Raw genomic sequence first — 21,193 nt, 5'->3', positions numbered from 1 at the left:
TATCTATCTATCTATCTATCTATCTATCTATCTATCTCATATCTATTTGTATAGTCATATCCCTTTAAGGAATCTTCCATCTAGGGAATGAAGATTTTTCTGAGTCCTGCAGTTTCTATGTAGCGGAGATATAATTGCGCTTCATGTCATCAGCATAAGAATGGAGCAGACCTGGACGCAGCTGCAGATCCATATTTTTTGGCTGCAGAGTTTGGCACCGGGCGCAGTTTTCATCATCTTCCACACTTGGCAATCATCAGCCTCTGGGATAACAGATGAGGGGATTGCGCTGCTGTTGTGTTTGTTCTGCACAATGTTGCCGTATCATTTATAAATACCATTTGGAAGGGCTGCGGGGGATCGGCAGGTAGAGCCCCCCCCCCCTGTACTATAGATGGAGGAGCCCTCATTTATGGGGGATGATCCTGGTCTTCCCTCTTTGTCTCCAGAGGAGCAGCGCAGCCCTGAGGATTTATACATCAGTGCGATTGATAGAGATTTGGAAGGAACAATTGGGCTCCTTTTTTATAGGGGATAAAACTCGCTACTACAATGATGGTAAAAGAAACTCTTGACGCTCAGTGAATCAGTCAGGACACCGAGTAATGAGCAGCGGAGTGCAGGGAATCCAGGCAATAAGTGGTTACCGTCCCTACAGCACCTCCGCAGGGGAAACGAAGCATTACACACTGTCCATTCATATAAAGGTGTTGTCCCTGTACCATAGGTCCTCCAGAGTGAATAATAGCAATGCAGCTATGACGTGCGGTGCCATATAGACTGGATTACTATGTGTCAGGCCACACATTTTTTTTTTTAAATACCACGGTTTTTCCAAATCTGCCAGGTTTTCCGACAGCCACGCCCCCCATTTCCGTTGCATGCATGCTGGCGCTGATGCACAACAATCTGATCGCTTGTGCCAAAAAACTCAGGGCAATTCGGCACAAACCGGTAATTTTCGGGAAACCCGACGAAAAAGAGCGATTCGGGCTCCAACCAAAAGAATAGTGAGTGCAGCTCTGGGGTATAATACAGGATAAGTGCAGTTTATTGGTTTGGTTTAGGATGTGATAATCGGTTGGGTGGGGGTTGTGGTAATTGGTTCATTTCATTTCGGTGTATTTTAAATTATTGTTTTTGCTAGGTGTGAATGGGGCTGGACCAGCAGGTAAGATATTCGGGCTGATTTACTTACCCGGTCCAATCGCGATCCAGCGGCGCGTTCTCTCCGGGATTTATTAACGTAGTTCCTCCGCCGTCCACCAGGTGGCGCTGCTGCGCTGAAAAGCATCGGAACGCGCTGGAGTTCACCGAGCCGGGCTGAGTGAAGGTAAGTGCAAGCTTCGCGACAGATTTTTTTTTTTAAATGCGGCGTTTTTTTCAAATCCGTCGGGTTTTCGTTCGGCCACGCCCCTCGATTTCCGTCACGTGCATGCCAGCGCCGATGCGCCACAATCCGATCGCGTGCGCCAAAATCCCGGGGCAATTCAGAGGAAATCGGCGCAAATATTTGGGTAACACGTCGGGAAAACGCGAATCGGGCCCTTAGTAAATGACCCCCATTGTATATATTTTGTATATATTATGTTTGGTTTGTATCGTTATGAATATTTCCAATTTACGCCAAAGTGCCCCAAGTTTTTGGTGCACGCAATCGGATTGTGGCACATCGCCGTTCGCTTGCACGCGACAGAAATCAGGGGGCGTGGGCGCCGGACAACAAACGGATTCGGAAAAAACGCAGAATTTAAAAAGCGAATTGTGTCGCAAGATCAGGCACTCACATGAACCAGGAAGAGGAAGGTGAACTTCGGCGGACCTCGGCGCAGCAGCGACAAATGGCGGAACTTGGGCGCACATTCCTAGTGAATCCTGGCAGACCCGAATCCTCGTCGGACAACGCACCGCGGGATTGCAACAGGACCGGGTAAATAAATGTTCCCCACTGTGGCCCTTAGCCCCTCCTCATATTGTGCCCCCCAACTCCTCCTCACATTGTGCTTCCTAGCTCCCCCTCATATTTTGGCCTCTCATCTCCCCCTCATATTGTGAACCTCATCTCCCCCTCATATTGTAGCCCCTCTTAACTCCTCCTCATATTGTGACCCTCATCTCCCCCTCATATTGTAGCCCCTCTTAACTCCTCCTCATATTGTGACCCTCATCACCCCCTCATATTGTAGCCCCTCTTAACTCCCCCTCATATTGTAGCCCCTCTTAACTCCCCCTCATATTGTGACCCTCATCTCCCCCTCATATTGTAGCCCCTCTTAACTCCCCCTCATATTGTAGCCCCTCTTAACTCCCCCTCATATTGTGACCCTCATCTCCCCCTCATATTGTAGCTACTCTTAACTCCCCCTCATATTGTGACCCTCATCTCCCCCTCATATTGTAGCCCCTCTTAATTCCCTCTCATATTGTGACCCTCATCTCCCCCTCATATGTTTTTTTTAATTTTCCCCTTCATATTGTGGGCCCCATTTAAATAGGGTAAAATATGTTGACAGATTCCCTTTAATGACCTATTGATAGTAAACGTTATTAAAGGGGTTGTCAAAGATCAATTTTTAATACTTGCCTTAGTCCAGCTTTGCCCCTGTCATCACCGTGCTCTGTTGGTATACGACGTCTTAGTGGTTATATCATGTGCCATCATACAGTGGCTATGCTACAGGCGTTGGAGGTAAGAACAGAGGTAAGTAGAAGTTCTTTAGATTTTTTTCACAACACCTAGGCCACCTAAAAAAATTATTCACGAAAAAACCCTTAAATAAGTGATCAATAGAGATGTCTCTCACCTCCACCAACTCACCATGGAGGGAGTGGAAAGCAGAACATCTCTGCCCATAGTGTCATGGCTGCCCGGGCTTCCTACAGGCTCAGCTTCCAGTCATTCAAGGAGAGCCGTGTCTGCAGTGCCGCTAACTGTCCACTACATTATAGATGGAGCTCTCTGTTTCTGGCATCATCCATAATGTCAGACACCTGATCTGCAGGAGTTCGGATTCTATTGACAGACACTCATTCATGTCCCATGTGACGGGAAGGTCATTGATGCTATGGGGACATAAATCCCCTTTAAAGGTGTCCCTTTAAATAAGACTAAAGCGCATTAGATAAGAGCCAGGGAACCGCTTCCAGTAAAGATGTTCTGCAGAAGTTTTCTTGTCTGGAAACTACTGCAGGGGACGGCGAGCGGCCATGAATGTCTTACTTTGTTTATGTCGGCAGGAAGGAAGATCGTGAGATGTCTCGGATGTATGAGACGGCACAAGGGATGGTTTGATCCTCCGACCCCTCACACTGCTGTGTCTCATAGATAAGTCTCCAAGATGAATCATTTGTATGTGTGGATGTCTTCCCGTTCAGGTCTGGGATCGGGGGCTCTCCGATTGTTTACACCCAGAGACTAAAAGTCTCGACTACATGAAACGTCTTACAGCTTGGAGTTTGCTGCAGCCTCGGGTATCATCACAGCTCAATGACACATACAGGGAATGGAGTGGGACATCACAGAGAGCCCCGGAGACCCAATAACTCCATGTTTGCTTCCAAAGGTCTCCAGTAGCTGATTATTATTATATAGGTGGCCTGGGTAGTAGTCCCGGACCCAAGTGTTCTAGGGGGCCCACGGTAATCCAAACCACCCACCACATTTTATGCTGAGAAGGACCTTCATCCATGAAATCCTCGTACATCTGTTCCTGCTCTCAATACACATTTGTGAAAGGGTTAATGAACATTGAGAGACATTTCTGACTGTCTCTCTCTCAGATAAGATGGTAGTAATTCTCCACAGACTTGTTTACCAGACAAGCAGACAGTGTGACCTTTGGAATGACAGGTGCTGTCTGGAAAGTTGTTTACCCTTTAGAAGCCTGCTGCCATAAGATATTATAGAGCCTCAATGTAAGTCTATGGGAAAATACTTTGTCATTGTTTTTGTGCTAAATTGTAACCAGTCCTCCCCTGGTAGAAGGTATTTAAGGAGAACGATCCCAGTCCTTAGTGTCTGCAGTTCGGGAACAAAGATTGGAGAAGATGACTGCCAGTCTACCCGAGTAACCAGAAGAAGAAGCTGAGATGGGGATGGTCAGCAGTTATATAATCCACTTCTTTATTTCACAAATGATTAAACAGGTGATAATAGGAATCTTACAAAATACAACAAGGGATATTCCTGGCGTTTAACCCAGTAACAGAAAATGGCGCAAATGCATTTCTTCACCAGTTTCAATGCATTCTGAATTGTTTTCTTGCTTCCCAGTACACGGCATGGAGTATTAAATACCGTCACAATGAAGTGCAATTTGTTGCACAGAAAATAATCCGTCACACAGCTCTGTACATCGAAAAATAAAAAAAAGTTATAGATTTTTGAAGGTGGGGAGTGAAAAATGAAAACTCAAAAACAAAAAAGGGCCTGGTCTTTAAGGGGTTAAATAAAGCAGTGCCGTTCTCTGCTTCTTTCTCCTGTAGTCAGCAGTGTGTCTATAAAGCCTTCTGAGGTTTGTCCGATTCAGATAGATAAGGAGGCTAATGCGTAACTCATATTTAAACAATATTTCACTTGATTCGGGTCTCTGAGGAGATGAGACTATGCAGGGACAGTCTGTAGGGAGATTAGTCATTCCATACTTTATCAGCTTCTCCTTATCTCTCAGCTGTCTGCGAATGCAGGACAGAAAGCTGATTTCTACCTATTGATTATATAAGGATAAAAAAGAGGGACGCAGGGACATATTTCTTTATTGCAGTATATTATAGCATTCAGTATTATCATATGCGCTGTTTATTTATGTAATTTTAGTTTGTGTTTGATTACGGGGGAAGGGGTCTCCTGGTTCTTCTGATTATGATGGGTGCCTGATCCGCCCCTGTTTCTATTTGTGCATTTGCCTCGTATATACTTGGATGTGGATCACCGCGATAGATGTCAGGAAGCTCCAGGCTCTGCGCCGCCGGTATCACGATCGTACATGAACTCGAATAAAAACGCGTCATCCCGTCCCTTTAATGGATAATGAGCTGTCGTTTTTGGCACGCAGCTCCCTCCTCGGCGCTTATGTCTGCTTCGTTAACAATCTTCTTATTTCCCCACTGATATAAGTGTCGTGTGCCGCCTTGTGCTGAGATGGCACCATATGTCGGCACAGTATGGTTAGTGTGTTATATAACTCTGCTTTCTATAGGGGGTCCGCTCCCCCCTCCTCCGGCCATGCTATGATGTTATGTGCTATTGCATATCATTATATTCACTACTGAATCGGCCTCTCTATAAGGTCACTCCCTGCCCCCGATCTACACTATAAAGACTCCGTATGTTCTGCAGATTTCTCAGCAATTATTACATTCAGTCCTATTTGTTTGCAATAATTAGAAGTTTTAACTAGTTCCAGGGAAGAAAAAAAAATTTAATTAGTATTAAATTCCATAAATCTACTTGCACTGTAGTCTTGCTACTTATTGGCTGAAACACTCTGTGCTGCTGCTTCTCTGAGCCTCATTAGTGACTCACTTCCTCTTCTTGTGCTCTCATCCCCGCCTAAACCAGACGTCATGTGGCTCCCATGACCACTGAGGACCAATCACTTGTCTTAGTGGTCACATGTGCATGGACTGCTGATGTCACATGTGGTTGATGCCAGTGATTGGCTGGCAATAGTCATGGGATCTTCATCTAGTGTGGGCGGGACTAAAAGGGGAGACAATGGAGCTGGGGTGCTGGAACAGAGTGCTGATAGGAGCTAAATTTGACACCTCCCAGGCAATAGCTGTGAGAACCCCTTTGAAAGGTCATGTTGGGAGTTATAGTTGATAGGTCATCTGTAAATTTACTATAAACTCTATAAAGTTCCTTACACACCCGAGCACAAGTCACCACGGTTACTACCAGATATATATAGAAGAGCGGAAAATTGAGACAATTCAATTACCGGAGGGGGAAACATGTTGAGTCCATGCAGATCGATCACATACTGGAGCACTACGCAGTGTCCGGCACACAGCAGCGGCTTCTGCATCTTTTATCATGGAAACAACGTAAGCAAAGATGGAAGGACCTTAAAGGGGAAGTCCATGATTAGCAGTCTCCACCCTATAAGCCTGCAATCACTAATGCAGATTTTTTTTTTTAAACAATGTCAAATTAGGATTGTGTAGGTAACTGATCGGCATCACCTGGCACAAAAGACTATAATGTGTCTGTTTCCTTGTAGGACTCCCCGTCCCGGCCGACCTCTGCGTGGATGAGCCCCCACTACAGCTGGTATGTAAGGTGCCCTGCAGTCTGGACTGTGTCATCAGTGAGTGGTCAGACTGGTCGCCATGTTCCCGGACTTGTTCTACAAAGACTGCAGAAGGGAAGCAGAGCAGAAGCCGATCGATATTGGCGTACCCTGGAGAAGGTAAGTGATGGGCAGTACTGTGGTTATAAGTCGTGGGGAGGGGGGGGGGGAGTGTTACCTATGATGTTACCCAGAAGGCCCCACACAGGTGGGATGCAAATGACTCTCAATAAATTGCTGGTTAGAGGAAGTAGTGGAATGGTAACACTGTATCAGCAGACACTGGGGGCCAATACAATTTAAAGCTATGACAGAATGGGAGACAATAGACACTCTCCTCTTTCATTCTTAATAAGCTTGAGAATTAATGGGACCCTGATGACGAAGTTTAGCATCAATTCAAAATCTGCCTTTTTAAATGGCATTTATGAGGGACATTTATCAGATCATAGATCTGCAGTGGTGGCGAACCTATGGCACGGGTGCCAGAGGCGGCACTCAGAGCCCTTTCTGTGGGCACCCGGGCCATGGCCCCAGCACCAGACAGGACTCAAAGAATCTTCCTGCAGTTCCAAGCAACTAAAAAGATGCTGCTGTCAGTGATATTTTGATACTTGGGACCGTAGGAAGAGGGAGAATGAATAGACGGGGCCGAATTATCTTTGGAGGACCTCCTGCAGGCCCCTACAGGTCTACAAATGGACATTGGAAAGAAGCTAAAAGTGTTGCTTCCCTCAGGAGGCCAATATGATTGTTGAAGAACAGAGAGCAGTAAGGTACTGCTTCAATTTTTGGTTGGCACCTCGCGATAAATAAGTGGGGTTTTTTTGGGCACTCAGCCGCTAAAAGGTTCGCCATCACTGTCATAGAGCAAACTTTCACTCATGAAGTGGGGAGTCCGCAGGCCTGGGGCAGAAATGCCCCGTTCCCCCCTAATGCCCCTCCAACCCACATGGTGTAAAGGGGAAAATATTAGCAATTTCTGGCAGTTCGCAAGTAATTCTGATTATTTTAAGACTCATGCCAAAAAAATGCCCGAACAAGTCCAGATAAATGCCCCCCTATGTGTCCATGTGACACTGCATACATACAACAAAGATACAGTAACATAAAGCAAACACACTTACATGCTGCTGTGTGCCCCCTCGGTCAGGATCCACTCTTCTAATTAGTATTTTATGCCCTTGTTTGCAAAAAAGTCTGTTAAAACTATGCAAATGAGCCTGAGGGGTTCTAGGGGGCGTTACCGGAGCCCCTCTAAATTATTCACACTTACCATCCGTCTCCTCCCTTCCTCGTCCCAGCCAGAGAGATGTTGCTGTTGCCGAACTCTCGCCAATTCCTGCGCATGCGCGGTTTTCTTTGCATTGTACAGCTACCTCTCAAAACAATGGAGCCTGTAAAGGTTGTAGTGACGCCCCCAGAGCCCCTCACGCTCATTTGCATCATTTTAAAAGACGCCTTTCTGCAAAACGAGGGCATTAAAAACTCACTGAGGACATCAGCATGTAAGTGTGATTGGCTTATATTACTGGATCCTGGTTATGGAGTTCCTTTAATGACCCCCACTGATCACATGACCACTTATAACTGTGATCGCAATATATAAAGGGATACCCTTAAAGGAGTCCTACCGAAATTATGGTTATTCCCTCTCATCAGGCTATGTTGTTGGGGTCTCGGACAATTCACAATAAGAACTGCAATCCGGAGTGTTGTCTGTGGATGGAGTGCTGGTGCTTATGGTTGGCCACCATTCCATTATCTTCCATGGGACTGCCGGGAATTCCTGGAGTCCCCTAGACATTCGTTATGGTTAGAGATTAGAGATGAGCGAACACTAAAATGCTCGGGTACTCGTTATTCGAGACGAACTTTTCCCGATGCTCGAGTGCTCGTCTCGAATAACGAACCCCATTGAAGTCAATGGGAGACTCGAGCATTTTTCAAGGGGACCAAGGCTCTGCACAGGGAAGCTTGGCCAAACACCTGGGAACCTCAGAAAAGGATGGAAACACCACGGAAATGGACAGGAAACAGCAGGGGCAGCATGCATGGATGCCTCTGAGGCTGCCTAATCGCACCATTATGCCAAAATTATGGGCAACAGCATGGCCATGACAGAGTGACAGAATGAAGCTAGATAGCATCTAAAACATCCAATAATTGACCCTGACACTATAGGGGACGGCATGCAGAGGCAGCGGCAGCAGCGGCAGGCTAGAGAGTGGCATGGCGACATACCCTAAATGGACTCAGGCTTCAAACCAATGGGTGGCAGAGAAGAACCAAAGGAGGTGAGCAAGAAGCGCTCAAATAATATCGCTACATGATAAAAGTTTGCCAGTATATTTTGTGGATTACACAGCAGGGTGGCGACAAAGTTAACAAGTTTGTTGTGGAAGCCATGAAAACAACCCAAAATTCTGCCTGACACAGCTCGTTTGATAAGGGGACCATGTATGCTTACAGTTCATGCCAGTCGCTGCACTGGCTGCCAGTCTCCTTTCGAATACAGTTTAAAATAATAATAACCCTCATCCATAAAGCTCTGTATAATGCTGCACCCCCCTACCTCTCCTCTCTTATCTCAGTCTATCGCCCAACCCGTGCTCTTAGATCCGCCAGTGATCTTAGATTAACCTCTACCCTAGTGCGGACCTCCCACTCGCGTCTCCAAGACTTCTCTAGAGCTGCACCAATTCTATGGAATGCTCTGCCCCGGACTATCAGACTAATACCTAACCTCCAAAGTTTCAAACGTGCTCTTAAAACCCATTTCTTTAGGCAAGCCTATAACACTCATTAACTGCATGAAGTTTTAACTCTTCTACTAACCCGTCCTGTGTCGTCCTCCCATCTGTTATCCAGCAACCAACAGGCACCAGACTTCTCTGCAGTCCCATTCACCCTGGACCTGGTATATAAGATGACGGCTGAGTGTTTCAAGCGACAGCAAATCCATTTATTATATTTTGTTCTATTCCCTAAGAAGAATGGCTTGACCATTAAATATTCTTTTACCTCGTGTTACCCCATCATCTTCATAAACCGTAAGCTCTGGCGAGCAGGGACCTCACTCCTGTTGTTCCATACAAATGTTGTGCTCTGTTACATTACATTTGTATTTGTTTCCTATGATTTGTAAAGCGCTGCAGAATATGATGACGCTATATAAATAAAGATTATTATTATTATGGAGGCAGTGAACTAGTAGTAGATTAAAGGTGCTGCAACTATGTTAGTTGGATCTTGTGATGGAGCTGGCGCTCTGCAGCCAGGCGAGCTTTCGCCAATCCAAGCCCCTGTTTCTAGGCTACTCCCCAAACAGCACTTCTAAGAACCTTTTGTATAAGATCAAGTGTAGTAGCGTTCTTATAAGTTTAGGATATGCCGGGTGAGGGGAATGTAAACAGATGCGCAAGAAGCGCTGAAATAATATCCCTAAATGGTAAAAGTTTGCTAGTATATTTTGTGGATTACACAGCAGGGTGGCGACAAAGTTAACAACTTTGATGTGGAATCCATGAAAACAACCCAAATTTCTGCCTGACACACCTCGTTTGATAAAGGGACGATGTATGGAGGCAGCTATATGGACGACTTTTGGAGGTAGCAATGGAGACAACGTGTGGAGGCTGCTATGGAGACAATTTAATTTGGATAGTGCCTGTATGTGGCAGTCCCAAACATTTTTCAAACCAGAGGAGCAGGTAGGTGGCCCTCCAGTAAAATGGAATAGATTGAGTGCCTGTATGTGGCAGTCCCAAAAATGTTTCAAACCAGAGGAGCAGGTAGGTGGCCCTCCAGTAAAATGGAATAGATTGAGTGCCTGTATGTGGCAGTCCCAAAAATTCTTCAAACCAGAGGAGCAGGTAGGTGGCCCTGCAGTAAAATGGAATAGATTGAGTGCCTGTATGTGGCAGTCCCAAAAATGTTTCAAACCAGAGGAGCAGGTAGGTGGCCCTCCAGTAAAATGGAATAGATTGAGTGCCTGTATGTGGCAGTCCCAAAAATTCTTCAAACCAGAGGAGCAGGTAGGTGGCCCTGCAGTAAAATGGAATAGATTGAGTGCCTGTATGTGGCAGTCCCAAAAATGTTTCAAACCAGAGGAGCAGGTAGGTGGCCCTCCAGTAAAATGGAATAGATTGAGTGCCTGTATGTGGCAGTCCCAAAAATGTTTCAAACCAGAGGAGCAGGTAGGTGGCCCTCCAGTAAAATGGAATAGATTGAGTGCCTGTATGTGGCACTCACAAAAATTGTTTCAAACAGAGGACCGGGTAGGTGGCCCTCCAGAAAAATTAAATGCATGAAGTACTATAGCAAGAGCCAGTGGGCCCTGTCAAAAAATAGCCATTTTCCTCTGCTTTACTGTACAAAGAGGAGGAGAAGGAGGAAAATGAGGAGGAGGAGGAGGAGTGGATCAATTATTCAGGTTGAGCTTCCTTCACCTGGTGGAGATTGGAAATTCTGAGAAATCCAGCCTTTTATTCATTTTAATAAGCGTCAGCCTGTCAGCGCTGTCAGTCGACAGGCGTGTACGCTTATCGGTGATGATGCCACCAGCTGCACTGAAAACCCGCTCGGACAAGACGCTAGCGGCAGGGCAGGCAAGAACCTCCAAGGCGTACAGCGCCAGTTCGTGCCACATGTCCAGCTTTGAAACCCAGTAGTTGTAGGGAGCTGTGTGATCATTTAGGACGATGGTATGGTCAGCTACGTACTCCCTCACCATCTTTCTGTAAAGATCAGCCCTACTCTGCCGAGACTGGGGACAGGTGACAGTGTCTTGCTGGGGTGACATAAAGCTGGCAAAAGCCTTGTAAAGCGTACCCTTGCCAGTGCTGGACAAGCTGCCTGCTCGCCTACTCTCCCTCGCTACTTGTCCCGCAGAACTACGCACTCTGCCGCTAGCGCTGTCAGAAGGGAAATACTGTTTCAGCTTGTGCACCAGGGCCTGCTGGTATTCATGCATTCTCACACTCCTTTCCTCTGCAGGGATGAGAGTGGGAAGATTTTGCTTGTACCGTGGGTCCAGGAGAGTGAACACCCAGTAATCGGTGCTGGAATAAATTCTTTGAACGCGAGGGTCACGGGATAGGCAGCCTAGCATGAAATCTGCCATATGCGCCAGAGTACCAACGCGTAAGAATTCACTCCCCTCACTGGCCTGACTGTCCATTTCCTCCTCCTCCAACTCCTCCAACTCCTCTTCTTCTGCCCATACACGCTGAACAGTGAAGGACTCAACAATGGTCCCCTCTTGTGTCTCGCCAACATTCTCCTCCTCTTCCTCCTCATCCTCCTCCACCTCCACCTCCTCCGATATGCGCTGAGAAACAGACCTCAGGGTGCTTTGGCTATCAACAAGGGAATATTCTTCCCCCGTCTCTTGTGATGAGCGCAAAGCTTCCGACTTCATGCTGACCAGAGAGTTTTTCAACAGGCCAAGCAGCGGGATGGTGAGGCTGATGATGGCGGCATCGCCACTGACCATCTGTGTTGACTCCTCAAAGTTACTCAGCACCTGACAGATATCAGACATCCACGTCCACTCCTCATTGTAGACTTGAGGAAGCTGACTGACCTGACTACCAGTTCTGGTGGAAGTTGACATCTGGCAGTCTACAATCGCTCTGCGCTGCTGGTAAACTCTGGATAACATGGTCAGTGTTGAATTCCACCTCGTGGGCACGTCGCACAACAGTCGGTGAGCGGGCAGTTGGAGGCGGCGCTGCGCTGCCCTGAGAGTGGCAGCATCTGGGCTGGACTTCCTGAAATGCGCACAGATGCGGCGCACCTTCGTGAGCAAATCAGACAGATTGGGGTATGTCTTGAGGAAACGCTGCACTATCAGATTTAACACATGGGCCAGGCATGGCACATGTGTCAGTCTGCCGAGTTGCAGAGCCGCCACCAGGTTACGGCCGTTGTCACACACAACCATTCCCGGCTTGAGGTTCAGCGGTGCCAGCCACAGATCAGTCTGCGCCGTGATGCCCTGTAATAGCTCTTGGGCGGTGTGCCTTTTGTCGCCTAGGCTCAGCAGTTTGAGCACCGCCTGCTGTCGCTTAGCGACGGCACTGCTGCTGTGCCTAGAGCTACCGACTGATGGCGCCGTGCCCACGGATGGTAGTTCGGAGGAGGAGGTGGAGGAGGGGTGGGAGGAGGAGGAGGCATAGTAGGCCTGAAACACCTGGACCGAGGTAGGCCCCGCAATCCTCGGCGTCGGCAGTATATGAGCAGCCCCAGGGTCAGACTCGGTCCCAGCCTCCACCAAGTTAACCCAATGTGCCGTCAGCGATATATAGTGGCCCTGCCCGGCAGCACTCGTCCACGTGTCCGTGGTCAGGTGGACCTTGTCAGAAACGGCGTTGGTCAGGGCACGGATGATGTTGTCTGACACGTGCTGGTGCAGGGCTGGGACGGCACATCGGGAAAAGTAGTGGCGGCTGGGGACCGAATACCGAGGGGCGGCCGCCGCCATGAGGTTGCGAAAGGCCTCGGTCTCTACTAGCCTATAGGGCAGCATCTCCAGGCTAAGCAATCTGGAGATGTGCACATTAAGGGCTTGGGCGTGCGGGTGGGTTGCACTATATTTGCGTTTCCGCTCCAGCGTCTGGGGTATGGAGAGCTGAACGCTGGTGGATGCTGTGGAGGATCGTGGAGGCGACGATGGGGTTTTTGTGGCAGGGTCCTGGGCAGGGGGCTGACTAGCAGCTGACACAGGGGAAGGAGCAGTGGTGTGCACGGCCGGAGGTGAACGGGCTTGTTGCCACTGAGTGGGGTGCTTAGCATTCATATGCCTGCGCATACTGGTGGTAGTTAAGCTAGTAGTGGTGGAACCCCTGCTGAGCCTGGTTTGGCAAATGTTGCACACCACAGTCCGTCGGTCATCCGGTGTTTCCTTAAAGAACCTCCACACTTCTGAAGATCTAGCCCTCGCCGCAAGAGCCCTCACCACGGGAGCTTCACTAGTTGACAGTGGCGCTGATGCACCAGCTCTGGCCCTGCCTCTCCGTCTGGCCCCACCACTGCCTCTTCCAACCTGTTCAGGTCGAGGACTCTCCTCCGTCTCAGAAGCACTGTGTTCACCCGGCCTCTCAACCCAGCTTGGGTCTGTCACCTCATCATCCTCCGATCCCTCAGTCTGCTCCCCCCTCGGACTTCCTGCCCTGACAACAACTTCCCCACTGTCTGACAACCGTGTCTCCTCATCGTCGGACACCTCTTTACACACTTCCACTACGTCAAGAAGGTCATCATCACCCACAGACTGTGACTGGTGGAAAACCTGGGCATCGGAAAATTGCTCAGCAGCAACCGGACAAGTGGTTTGTGACTGTGGGAAGGGTCCAGAAAACAGTTCCTCAGAGTATGCCGGTTCAAATGGCAAATTTTCCTGGGAGGGGGCAGACTGGGGGGGAGGAGGCTGAGGTGCAGGAGCTGGAGGAGTGGGGATTTCGGTGACATGGGTGGACTGCGTGGAAGACTGACTGGTGGTGGACAAATTGCTCGAAGCATTGTCAGCAATCCACGACATCACCTGTTCGCACTGTTCTGGCCTCAACAGTGCTCTACCACGAGTCCCAGTAACTTCAGACATGAACCTAGGGAGTGTAGCTCTGCGGCGTTCCCCTGCTCCCTCATCAGCAGGTGGTGTCTCACCCCGCCCAGGACCACGGCCTCTGACCCCTGCAGTAGTTGGACACCCACGTCCCCGCCCTCGTCCTCTACCCCTAGCCCTGGGGTTAAACATTTTTAAAATGAGAGTTATAACTTTTTTTTTTTTTTTACTTTTTTTTGTTTTTTTTTGTGTTTTTTTGTGTTTTTTGTTTTTTTTTGTGTTTTTTGTTTTTTTTTGAGTTTTTAGAACCAAACAATCCTATCCTATTGCTATGGCTATTTTCTAGCCAAGTATCAAAGGAAGCACACTACTATGCCAGATGAGATGACACTGAGTTAGTGCCTAATAGAAATCCAACCCCTACTGAATTTTCCCACTTCAGCCTTTGCTATGGATATGTGCGTCACTAAGCGCAGAACACAGCGGTCGCAAGTCTCACTACAAATTGCTCAGAATTGGCAAGTACATGCACTGCAGAAACTACAGCCACCAGCAGATCAACCAGAAATCAAATATATAGAACGCTACTGTAGGCTTCAAGAAGCTGTTTGTATTCTCCTATGGCTATTTTCTAGCCAAGTATCAAAGGAAGCACACTACTATGCCAGATGAGATGACACTGAGTTAGTGCCTAATAGAAATCCAACCCCTACTGAATTTTCCCACTTCGGCCTTTGCTATGGATATGTGTGCCACTAAGAGCTAAACACAACGGTAGCAAGTCCCCCTGCTAATTCCTCACAAAATGGTAATAGATGCAAATTAAAATAAAAAAAGTATAACGTTATTGTAGCCCTAAGAAGGGCTGTTGGGTTCTTTGAGAATCACTCCTGCCTAACAGTAAGCTAATAGAACACCCTAACGCTTTCCCTGACCAGCAGCAGCTCTCTCCCTAGCGGCATCCAGAGACAGAATGATCCGAGCAGCGCGGCCAGCGGCTAGTCTATCCCAGGGTCACCTGATCTGGCCAGCCAACCACTGCTATCGACGTGTAAGGGTACCACGTCATGCTGGGTGGAGTGCAGAGTCTCCTGGCTTGTGATTGGCTCTGTTTCTGGCCGCCAAAAAGCAAAACGGCGGGAGCTGCCATTTTCTCGAGCGGGCGAAGTATTCGTCCGAGTAACGAGCAGTTTCGAGTACCCTAATGCTCGACCGAGCATCAAGCTCGGACGAGCATGTTCGCTCATCTCTATTAGAGATACTTACAACAGGTCCAACTGCTCTGGTCTCGTAGTTGGGTGCCTGCTTGGTGACCTTACACTCAGAGAATAGAAGTATAGCTGATATCTACAGAGCATTGCTAAGGGTGGAGTAAGACTGCCATGGGCTCTGGGCTGTATGAATATCATAGTTCCTACACATCCAGGATTGTCTTCCTACATCTGATACTAGAATCAGCCTTGTCAAATGCAGGATGTGTCCCTTCTGTCTGTTTTAAATCTGTGGTGACAGGATTTTTGGAGAACCTAGAAAGGTCTGGAAATGGCTCTTGTGTACATGTGTATTGAGAACAGGAACAGATGTACAAGAATTTCATGGGTGAAGCTCCTTATCAGTACAAATTTTGGTGGGTAGTTTGGGTTGCTAGCTTGCGCCCCCTAGAAGGCTTGGGTTCTGGTCCACCTAGAAGGCTTGGGCCCTGGGCCACCTAGAAGGCCTGGGTTCTGGTCCACCTAGAAGGCTTTGGCCCCAGGCCACCTAGAAGGCTTTGGCCCCGGGTGTCACGGCGAGGACGCCGCCGCCTCGTCACGTGACGTGGGGTGCAACTGTACGGGTTAATTTAGCCTACTCAAACTTGCGCTCACCTTTCACTCAGGACACAAATTGAGCCTAAATCACACCTCATACAGCTCCAGCACCAGAACCAGACCCGCTGCCACCACTTATTGCATTTATACTGGGACCAATAAGTATCCCACTCTACATCAATTCTTGCTCTCAAGCAGTCACTTTGTCACACCACTAGACATGCACTTTAGCAGTAACACAGCTAGTCACACTTCACAAGGCTATGAGTTCGCAGAGCCTATAGGGACCAAAATTAAAGTGAAAAGCTTTAATTACAAAAAGTTGATCAGTGCATAAAAAGATATTAAAAACAAAAGAATTACAAAATAAAATGACACACAACACGGCAAACAGTTATAAAATAAAAAGGGAAAAAACTAACAGAAACTTACAACTTATAGTAAATCCTGATTCCCTGGAGGTGGGAGAAATAAGGGACACACTCAGCTTGTCAAGCAGCCCCCAAAATGTGAACACCATTTCTTGGATTTCATATTGTTTTATAACTTCTCAGTTTGGTTCAGATTTCAGAACCTCCCATTCATTAATTAGCCCAGAGGGTCATTCAGGATTGGGCAAAGTTTTAATGAGGGGGGAGAGTCCAGGAATATTTAAACAGCCTTTTGTTTCCAAATCCTGATGCAGAAGAGGGGGGGTAGGGAGACCAGTCTTCAGGTCAGAGGTTATCAGGCTGTTAAAGCTCCAGGATGTCATAAAAGCTGCCTGGACGCTTCAATAGATGCCAAATATTTAAACAAAGTTTGTAATTACCCTATAGTTAAACCAATCTTATACATTCACAATTAATATCTCCTTGACACCTCCCCCTTTCAAGATTGGGCAAATTTGAAATGACCCACGCCATTTTAAATTTTCCCAAGCCAATTACCAATAATACATTGCAGAAGTTCAGTACCATAAAAATCATTGCCATAAGATGTGATTACCTGGGCACATCAACCACCTGGTCCTTTGTCCCGTGTATAAGGCCAAGTACTATCTCCCCTGGTCACTGGTACACTGCTGTGCTGGGACCCCCTGCTGACTTTATGGCTTTGTGCTGCAGAAACACTAAGTTCTGTGTCCCCTCTCCCAAGTGTGAAATGGTTAACCCTCTCCCTGCTGGATGAAATGCCAATGGAGTTAAGTGTAGGACTACTGTACCCAATTACATTATGCTTTGGTTTTCCTGCTGTACAGCTATTAGAGTCCATCTCTTTATCATTTATACTACAGGGCTTAGGTTGGACCACTGACTGAACGCTCTCCTGAGAGTCCCTATGCCCCTGCTCCCCTTTCTGATCGCTCCCCAAAACTGCACTGGCAACACTCATCACTGGGAACCCGACCTCACTGTGGACCCCAGTCTCATCTCTTAGCACTGGTTCTAGTGTACACGCTGTCTTTGGCTCATAGACACACTGCATCTCCCCAGTCTGAGTAGAGGCATCTTTGTGGCTCATGCTCTGAGCCTTACTCATCTTGACACCTCCTGTCTGCTCTAGGACCTCTCCTTGAGTAATGGCCTCCACCAGATCCACACTCAGGACCTTAGAGCTTTGAGGTGCAGATTTAGAGACTCCATCTTGGCATCCTCTCACACCCTTCATCATATCTGCTGACTGCAGGGTTATCTCTGGGGGCCCATTCACCACCCCCTCCCCCGTAGCTTCCTCATACTGGGACACCTCTGGTTCTGGAGCAGGCATAGCCTTGCTCTTGCTATCCTGTCCTCCCTCCCAGACCAGTCCCCTTGGGCTTCTGCCCATTTTCTCATATGATTGTTGTACATCAGGCACATACACAGTTGTCATTTTTCCCAAATCATTTCCCAACAATACATCCACAGGCAATTCTTGTGACACTCCCACTTGTCTGATACCTCTACCAGAACCCCAGTCCATAAAAACCTTGGCGACGGGCACTCCTGGATGGCACCCAGTTATCCCCTTCACAGGCAAAGTCTTTTCTGGAATGATGTCCTTAGGGTTTATAATCTCAGGGCGAACAAGAGAATAACTTGCCCCTGAGTCTCTTAATCCCTGAGTGACTCTATCCCCCACTATCACAGTCTGCATGTGGTGCTGTAATTTCTCCATATCACCAGAAAGCAGCATGACTACTGGTACTGTAGAGTAGACAGTCGCCCCTCTCTCTGGGCACGCAGACCTCAGATGACCCACTTTGTTACAATTAAAACATTTGCGCATATCCCCCTGATTTATAGACTCCCTCAGTGTAAGGTTCTCACCCACTTTGGAGACAGAAGGTTGTGATGTTGTCCTGGCTTGTTTCTCCTTCCAGCTGGAGGACCTTTGGGGGGAAGTTTCCCTCTTTGCTTCAGGCATCCGGTTGGCGGTGTAGGAGTCTGCAATCTGCGCAGCTTCATCCGCAGTTTTAGGCTCCCTGTCACAAACAAACTGTCGTACATCCACAGGACAAATGTGCAGAAACTGATCTTTTATCATGAGATCCTCCAGGTCCTCACGGCTGTTGACAGAAAGTCCTCGGGTCCACTGTAGAAAGGTAGTCCGTAAGTTGCCTACTGTATCAGCGTAGCTCTCAGTTGTTTCTCGCTTTACACTCCGGAATTTCTTGCGATACACCTCTGGAGTTAGGTTGTACTTTTTAATCAAAGCAGCTTTTATAGCGTCATAGTCCTCATCAAGCTCAAGAGGAAGGTCAGCAAATACTTCCAGGGCTTTGCCTCTTAGCCCTGGGCTTAAATACTGTGCCCACTGCTCACGGGGCAGATGGTATTGTCTGCAGGTCTTCTCAAAAGACCGCAGAAAAATGTCCAAGTCCCCATCCTTGTCCAGTACTGGAAAACGTTCTTGACGAGGTCTTTTGGGGTCTACATCCTGGGATTGGGGTTGCACAGAATTGATACCCCTTTCAATACGCGCCATTTCCAGCCTGAATTCTCTATCAGCCTGGCGCTCTGCGGCTGCTCTCTCCTCTCTCTCTGCGGCCGCTCTCTCCTCTCGCTCTGCGGCTGCTCTCTCCTTCTCTCTCTCTGCGGTCGCTCTCTCCTTCTCTCGCTCTGCGGCCGCTCTCTCCTTCTCTCGCTCTGCGGCCGCTCTCTCCTTCTCTCGCTCTGCGGCCGCCTGATTAAATTGAAGGATAAGCTGCAGTCGCAGGCTAGGATCACATTCACCTAGCTGCTGTAGGGCCATTTGTAGAGACACATCCATGCCTTCCTGAGGGCTCCTGCTGTGGGTAGCCTCAGGGGAAACTCTTCCAGGATTAATGTCCATATCTTGGCTCCCTTGAGCCGTGCCAGATCCTTGCTCTGCATCTTGCTCCATCAGAGCACAAACCAGCAGCTCTTTGGACTTGTCAGCCGGGTCGATGCCTCTCTGCTCACAGAGGTGGACTAGAGCCTCCTTGCTCTGTCTCTTGTAGATGGTTGCCATCACTGAGTGCAACCTTTGCCAAATAAAAGATAGAAAAGAAAAACGGGGAAGGGAAACTGTTTGCACGTGTGTCTTAGAACAGCACTGATTTGGTCCGTGTAAAACTAGGGTACTCCTCGCAAGGATTCCACTAGTCCTTAAGTGCAGGGGTTAGTTACTTAATCCCAACACTTAATGCTCTGACAAAAATGAATTTATCCCACCGCTGCCAACCAATTTGTCACGGCGAGGACGCCGCCGCCTCGTCACGTGACGTGGGGTGCAACTGTACGGGTTAATTTAGCCTACTCAAACTTGCGCTCACCTTTCACTCAGGACACAAATTGAGCCTAAATCACACCTCATACAGCTCCAGCACCAGAACCAGACCCGCTGCCACCACTTATTGCATTTATACTGGGACCAATAAGTATCCCACTCTACATCAATTCTTGCTCTCAAGCAGTCACTTTGTCACACCACTAGACATGCACTTTAGCAGTAACACAGCTAGTCACACTTCACAAGGCTATGAGTTCGCAGAGCCTATAGGGACCAAAATTAAAGTGAAAAGCTTTAATTACAAAAAGTTGATCAGTGCATAAAAAGATATTAAAAACAAAAGAATTACAAAATAAAATGACACACAACACGGCAAACAGTTATAAAATAAAAAGGGAGAAAACTAACAGAAACTTACAACTTATAGTAAATCCTGATTCCCTGGAGGTGGGAGAAATAAGGGACACACTCAGCTTGTCAAGCAGCCCCCAAAATGTGAACACCAATTCTTGGATTTCATATTGTTTTATAACTTCTCAGTTTGGTTCAGATTTCAGAACCTCCCATTCATTAATTAGCCCAGAGGGTCATTCAGGATTGGGCAAAGTTTTAATGAGGGGGGAGAGTCCAGGAATATTTAAACAGCCTTTTGTTTCCAAATCCTGATGCAGAAGAGGGGGGGTAGGGAGACCAAATGTCCTTTGGGGTCTGAACAGACCAGTCTTCAGGTCAGAGGTTATCAGGCTGTTAAAGCTCCAGGATGTCATAAAAGCTGCCTGGACGCTTCAATAGATGCCAAATATTTAAACAAAGTTTGTAATTACCCTATAGTTAAACCAATCTTATACATTCACAATTAATATCTCCTTGACACCGGGCCACCTAGAAGGCTTTGGCCCCGGGTTACTAGAAGGCTTGGGCCCCGGGTTACTAGAAGGTTTGGGTCCTGGGACACCTAGAAGGCTTGGGTCCTGGGCCACCTATAAGGCTTGGGTCCTGGGCCACCTAGAAGGCTTGGGTCCTGGGCCACCTAGAAGGCTTGGTGCCTGGGACACCTAGAAGGCTTGGGTCCTGGGCCACCTAGAAGGCTTGGTGCCTGGGACACCTAGAAGGCTTGGGTCCTGGGCCACCTAGAAGGCTTGGTGCCTGGGACACCTAGAAGGCTTGGGTCCTGGGCCACCTAGAAGGCTTGGTGCCTGGGACACCTAGAAGGCTTGGGTCCTGGGCCACCTAGAAGGCTTGGGTCATGGGCCACCTAGAAGGTTTGGGTCCTGGGCCACCTAGAAGGCTTGGGTCATGGGCCACCTAGAAGGTTTGGGTCCTGGGCCTCCTAGAAGGCTTGGGTCCTGGGCCACCTAGAAGGCTTGGGTCCTGGGCCTCCTAGAAGGCTTGGGTCATGGGCCTCCTAGAAGGTTTGGGTCCTGGGACACCTAGAAGGCTTGGGTCCTGGGCCTCCTAGAAGGTTTGGGTCCTGGGACACCTAGAAGGCTTGGGTCCTGGGCCACCTAGAAGGCTTGGGTCATGGGCCACCTAGAAGGTTTGGGTCCTGGGCCTCCTAGAAGGCTTGGGTCATGGGCCACCTAGAAGGTTTGGGTCCTGGGACACCTAGAAGGTTTGGGTCCTGGGACACCTAGAAGGCTTGGGTCCTGGGCCACCTAGAAGGCTTGGGTCATGGGCCACCTAGAAGGTTTGGGTCCTGGGCCACCTAGAAGGCTTGGGTCATGGGCCACCTAGAAGGTTTGGGTCCTGGGCCTCCTAGAAGGCTTGGGTCCTGGGCCACCTAGAAGGCTTGGGTCCTGGGCCTCCTA

General features: G+C 48.3%; 2 protein-coding genes across 2 annotated transcripts in view; one reads left to right on the top strand and one right to left on the bottom strand.

The window, feature by feature from the left end:
- Window positions 1-21,193, top strand: part of THSD7B (thrombospondin type 1 domain containing 7B) — a 445,789-nt gene that overhangs the window by 231,638 nt on the left and 192,958 nt on the right. Inside the window, exon 9 of the mRNA XM_072122242.1 lies at window positions 6,225-6,413. Within this exon, the coding sequence (XP_071978343.1) occupies window positions 6,225-6,413 (189 nt within the window). The remainder of the gene's footprint in view (window positions 1-6,224; window positions 6,414-21,193) is intronic.
- LOC140075535 (uncharacterized) lies at window positions 7,982-18,672 on the bottom strand. Its single transcript, XM_072121615.1, has 2 exons — window positions 17,186-18,672; window positions 7,982-8,082 (listed from the first exon to the last, which is right to left on the bottom strand). Exons 1-2 carry the CDS (start codon window positions 18,615-18,617, stop codon window positions 7,982-7,984), a joined length of 1,533 nt encoding a protein of 510 aa, XP_071977716.1. The 5' UTR covers window positions 18,618-18,672.

The sequence above is a fragment of the Engystomops pustulosus genome, chromosome 8 (genome assembly GCF_040894005.1).
Source record: "Engystomops pustulosus chromosome 8, aEngPut4.maternal, whole genome shotgun sequence".
Taxonomy (NCBI): Eukaryota; Metazoa; Chordata; class Amphibia; order Anura; family Leptodactylidae; genus Engystomops; species Engystomops pustulosus.
Note: the sequence above shows the minus strand (reverse complement) of the source record. Positions and strands in the feature narration are given on the sequence as shown.

Excerpts from the sequence above, each read along its gene's own strand:
- LOC140075535 (XM_072121615.1), bottom strand. The coding sequence starts at position 18,617 with ATGGCGCGTATTGAAAGGGGTATCAATTCTGTGCAACCCCAATCCCAG. Across the intron at positions 8,083-17,185 it reads GACAGGAGGTGTCAAGATGA|GAATTCCCGGCAGTCCCATG; the intron begins GTAAGGCTCAGA and ends AGGGGACTCCAG.